The sequence below is a fragment of the Octopus bimaculoides genome, chromosome 5 (assembly GCF_001194135.2).
Source record: "Octopus bimaculoides isolate UCB-OBI-ISO-001 chromosome 5, ASM119413v2, whole genome shotgun sequence".
NCBI lineage: Eukaryota > Metazoa > Mollusca > Cephalopoda > Octopoda > Octopodidae > Octopus > Octopus bimaculoides.
Genome location: NC_068985.1, coordinates 15396447 through 15401967, shown reverse-complemented (window position 1 = coordinate 15401967; position 5521 = coordinate 15396447). Strand labels below are relative to the sequence as shown.

At 37.1% G+C, this 5521-nt stretch overlaps 1 protein-coding gene across 5 annotated transcripts in view; it reads right to left on the bottom strand.

Moving 5' to 3' along the window:
• LOC106869674 (uncharacterized protein MAL13P1.304) overlaps positions 1-5521 on the bottom strand; it is a 107772-nt gene that overhangs the window by 27280 nt on the left and 74971 nt on the right. For all 5 annotated transcript variants that reach the window (XR_001409429.2, XM_014915492.2, XM_014915493.2 and 2 more), the window contains exons 5-8: positions 3941-4125; positions 2918-3059; positions 2066-2143; positions 1144-1321 (exon numbers count right to left, since the gene is read on the bottom strand). Coding sequence is in view for 4 of the 5 variants with exons in the window: in XM_014915492.2 (XP_014770978.1) it covers positions 1144-1321; positions 2066-2143; positions 2918-3059; positions 3941-4125 (583 nt within the window). In the remaining variant the exon portion in view is untranslated. The remainder of the gene's footprint in view (positions 1-1143; positions 1322-2065; positions 2144-2917; positions 3060-3940; positions 4126-5521) is intronic.

The window sequence follows — 5521 nt, the reverse complement described above, 5'->3', positions numbered from 1 at the left end:
CTACACTCTCTGAGTGGTTGGCGTTAGGAAGGACATCCAGCTGTAGAAACTCTGCCAAATTAGACTGGAGCCTGGTGTTGCCATCCGGTTTCACCAGTCCTCAGTCAAATCGTCCAACCCATGCTAGCATGGAAAGCGGACGTTAAACGATGATGATGATGAACGCTACTGTCCACAAGGAGGAGGAGACCCCCTTCGGTCATGAATGACCCTAGGATTGCACCTAGAAAGTTACCCTCCGATGCACAAGTCCGGGCAAGGTTTTTTATGGCAGACCAACAGTCGTCCATGCATACCAGCCTCCCCTCTCCACACCACTGATGTTATCCAAGGGAAAGGCAAAGGCCGATACCGCTTGGCATCAGAGATGTCACAACTCATTTCTACGGCTGAGTTAACTGGAGCAACATGAAATAAAGTGTCTTGCTCAAGAACACAACACACAGCCCGGTCCGGGAATCAAACTCACAACCTAATGATCGTAAGCTCGACACTCTAACCACTGAGCCATGCGCCTTCAACATTAAATAAAGAGCTTACTCTTCAACATTTATTGTCTGTATCAGTGCACCTGATTGTCTTGGACACATTGGCTGATGCTGTCAGTACTAAATATTTTTTCACACTATTTTCACTTTGTTTCTCCTGTGAGTTAACATTTACATCAGTCACAGACAAACTGCAGCTCACAGGACTCTCTGAATGGTACACCTAATGAAAAATTACCTTAAATTTTGTTTAGTAGCATGGTCTGCCTAATGTGGAGCCACCTCTAATGTGGCCCCTTGAAAAAGGTCGCTCATGTCAGATTTATACAATGAATCATATACAAATTACTTCCCTCAAGACACTGCAGAACTTCTACATTTGGTGCCCAAATCTTGCTACCTTTTCTTACTGAAGATACTATAATAATAACTGTGGCAGTGGTGGTGGTGATGTTTGTAATAGTAGTAGTAGTTGTCATTGTTATTTAATGTCTATTTTTCAGACTGACATAAGTTGGATGGCTCAAAAGGATCCAACATGCCAGAATACAGTGTCAAGCTCCAATACCTGCTTTGGCATAGTTTCTACAGTTGGATGCCCTTCCAAACATCAAATATTATGTTGGTAAATATTTCTTTAAGCAGCATAACTTACTTCTTTAGGTGAAACTGGATTTTTTCAGAAGCATTTAAAATTTTCCGAAGATCCGATATTCCATAGGATTGTGGTCTTTTTAGGATAATGCCATCTGGGAAGCCTTCAATGTCGATAAACATAGGATCTTTTTCCAGTTTAACATATGGCATGGTCCGAGTACTGCCGCAACATAAAGCTGGTAGCAAAAAGAATAAGAAAATAAGTAAGCAGAATAGATAGATATATAGATAAGGAGAAGAGTGAAAGTGGAAGATTAACAGTTTTAAAAGTTGAATATTGCCAAGATTATTAGGTGTGTAAATACTGTTGAGGGAAACCAGAAATTAATATGAAGGTGAACCAATTTCAGTAAGTATGAAAGCCAAGATCAGAAATTTCAAATGGAGCTATTTTACCTTCCAAAATATTTTTTACGTTTTCTCTTTTAAAACTGGACTCCACCTACCAAATTTAATAGGTATTTTGGTGATTACTAGTAATGCAGCCTTGTAGAATAATGCAATATAAGCATACTTTACTATCAAATGACTCAATATGCCTAAATGAAAACTGAAATAGGTTCATACTCTCTTCACCACTGATGTAATTTAAAAGGATAGGTTCTAATACAGTTTGGTATTTGTGTTGAGATGCAGGAGTTGTCAGAGTAATACTGGGAATTCACTAGACTGCTTTAAGGATTCCAGTACCAAGTTTACAATTTTGATCTCTTCCAGTAATCAGAGTCACAGTTCATAGCGAAAGAAGGACCCTCTACCTCAGTGCTTCTCAAACTGGGCATTCATCAAGCTCAAGTGCAACATCATGTAATGTTTCCTTCTTTTTTTTTTCCCCTCCTCAAATGATAAGATGTAATTTGAGTGTGTGGGTGTGGCTCTTTTATAAATCTGAAACAAAGTGTTTATGAAAATGGACTCACAAAACTTCTCATTGAATAAGGCCTTCACTTCTTCTGCAAGCTTCTTACGGTTGTTTTTGGGCTGATCTTTGCCCTTGGCTGAAACAAATAAAAGAAGAGAATATTTTCAGTCTATACAGATCACAGTTTATAGTGTGAGTGATTTAATTAACTAAAGCTGTATGAAACAAACTATTTTATTAATAATTCAAAGGAAATAAGTAATAAAAATAAATGCAGTTAATTGTTTTTCTTTTTTAAGGAAATTTCTGTAATAAGGAAAAGTAAAGCCATCAATGTTTTGGATATATTTCTCTTTTCTCTGAGAGACAAAACAGTGAATAGGAAAGATAAAAACTGAAGAATTGTTACACAAAATAATGGCAATAATGGTAGATGGTGGAGGCAGTGGCCCGAGGAATTGAAATGGTGAGCTACAGGGTTTTGTGAAGCAGATTAACTGTGAGAAGTAGAGTTATAAGCCTTGCTTAGAGTATGTAACAGTGGTTTCAGTAAGATCTGAACTTATGCATATATAATCAATAGTTTAATAGTAAATATTCTTACCTCAATAATTAAAAAAATGTCAACAAAAGAAGCTAAATAAAATGCTTATTCCTAATGTCAAGAATCCTGGTTCAGCCACAGGTTCATAAAACTAGGCTTCATTTTATTATCTTTTACTCCATTACCAACAAAAAAGAAATGAAGATATCACATAGAATTAATGACTCTAGTTTTGTGCAAGTTCCAAAATCAAAGGTGGCGTTTGTTCTAGAATACACATAAAAATGCTTCCTTCGTCCTTTTGTTACAATCCAAGGAAAAAACAAAACAAAAAGAAAAAAAAATGTATCTTAAATGAATACCAACCTAAGTAGGCAAGAAATTTGTTCTGTAATTGCTTTTCTTTTTTAAGGAAGTTTGTACCATATTTACTACCTAGTGTGAAAACAACTGGTTTGTTGACAGCTAGACAGGCAGTTTCAACACCAAGAGATGACAATGATGAACACTAAAAATAATTTATAATAGGAACAGTTCAGTAATTAATTAGGAAGACATGAAAAAAAAAAAAGTAGAAAGAAACAGGAACAAAAACAACAAACAAACCAATCCTAAAGTTGAGTGAATCAGTATATGTATGATTATGTTTCGTGTTAGTGCATCTATGGTATAGCATTATCAGTTGGGGAATTGGCTCAGATAGTAAAGCACTTTGGTTATAAATGGTAAAGAAGATCATTGCATGGATTCCCTGGGTAATAGTTCATATTTCTTTTATGAAAATGTAGATGGCAAAGTGGATAGGATAACAAACAACCAGCAGGGTGGTTGGTGGTTCATTTCCAGCCACCTGCAGAGCATGGCATTCATGTTCAAGATAGGTGTAACTCGCAAATGATCAGTTGCCTTAGCTGAAAATAGCTACCATGAGATAAAAAAATAAATTACTGCAGTAAGTAGCATCAATAATAGAATATAAGTGACAAATGACTTATTAGCTGACAACACTGTGACCAACTGCTATGATGGGTCTGGAGAGGGCAGCACTGTCCTGCTGCTACTGTAGTATGTCTAAGACGTCCATAACACCAAGACCAAAGAAATCTTAATGTTTTGAACATCTGAGATCAGCTCAGTTCCACAACATTGAAGATTTATGCAAAACAACAGCAACAGGACAATGCAGTAGTGTTCCCATCTAAAATATTTGTTACGACAGAACAGAACTGAGTGGGGCTAATGAACAAACATAAACAAGAACAGTAACAACAGGACTCAATCAGTTAAGCAATTATTTCATCACATAATTCTAAGCGGTTCTTAAAAACATTGCAATATTCAAATGCTTTAACTGATGATGATAATGATGATGATGGAAATGGATCTTACGGTGTGGCTGAGCTTCCCCAGTAATCCCACAATCTGTTCACGCTTGTTCTGGTTCCGGTTAGTTTCTTTTTTATCTGTCGTCTCTCTGTTTTCTTTGGTCTTGCTTCTAGATGGACTTTTCTTACTCTTTTTTGCTGCACTCTCAGGTTCTTCATTTTCTTCCCCTCCAGTATCGGAACTAAAATCTATAAAATGGAAATCACCAAACACGCAATTATTATAAAACTTGCAACAACTTTCAAATCTTGATCCCTCCCCCATCTTTTATTATTTTACTGTAAATGTACATGGCCTAGAGGTTAAGGTGTTGCACTCATGATTGCAAGATTGTGGTTTCAAATCCTGAATCAGATGGTGTATTGTGTTCTTGAACAAAACACTTCATTTCACATTGCTCCAGTTTTAATGAGGGTGTTTTTTATGGGAAGGGGTGCCACACAGTTTCCACCAACCAGATTTCATTCAAAAGGCCTTGGGCTTAATGAGGCCATGATGAAGGACATTCCCAAAGTAGAAATAATACATTTCTAAATCTCTCAGAGAGATTTATGTAGTAGTGATACGATGAAGTAGTTGTATGCTGTCAACTTAATGTGACAGTCCCCTGAAGGGAATAATACTACTGTTCATCATTGCACCGCTTCCAGTCGGCCTTGACACATTTCCTGTGTCCTTATGTTTACAAAGGGGAGACAAGCACCTCCACCCAGCTAAGCCTGCATCCAGAGACATGTCTCTGAGTCTTTGCTCGTCATCCTAGGTCTAACCAACAGTCCCTTCAGGGGACTGTCATATTAAGTTGACAGCATACAACTACTTCATTCCCAAAGTAGTCATGCAGTGGGAATGAACCTGAAACCACGTGGTTGTTAAGTGAAGTTCTTAACTTTTTAGCATTCAGATTCCTCTGTCTGTCAAATGTAATATTTATTTACACTGCTTTGAATTAATCATGCATTGTCTCGTAGCCTCAAGACTTTAAACATGTGATTATTTGCTTTTAGAATGACATTGTAGGATTGTAAGTTGGTGTGAGAGGCTGGCTCAGGCAGGCTTGAACAGGAAACAAGTAGAATATATTTTGGCCAGGTATGGCCGGTCTAACCCTTAAGCATTCAGATTATTCTGTCGAATATAATGCTTATTCATTCACATTTGCAGCGTGGAAGGTGTTTATAAGTCATTTAGGAAACACACAAAAAACCATTAGATTCACTTCAACATTTAAATTTAATTTGCCAAAATATTTTCGTCGCTTTGAGACCACAACCTGTTCACTGACAAAATTCCATGCTGCATCAATGAACAGGTCGCAGTCCCAAAGCGACGACAATATTTTGGCAAATTAAATTTAAATGTCGAAGTGAATCTAACGGTTTTTGTGTGTTAAATTTAATTTGCCAAAATATTTTCGTCGCTTTGAGACTGCGACCTGTTCACTGACAAAATTCTGTGCTTCAACATTTAAATTTAATTTGTCAAAATATTTTCGTCGCTTTGAGACCACGACCTGTTCACTGACAAAATTCCATGCTGCATCAATGAACAGGTCGCAGTCCCAAAGCGACGACAATATTTTGG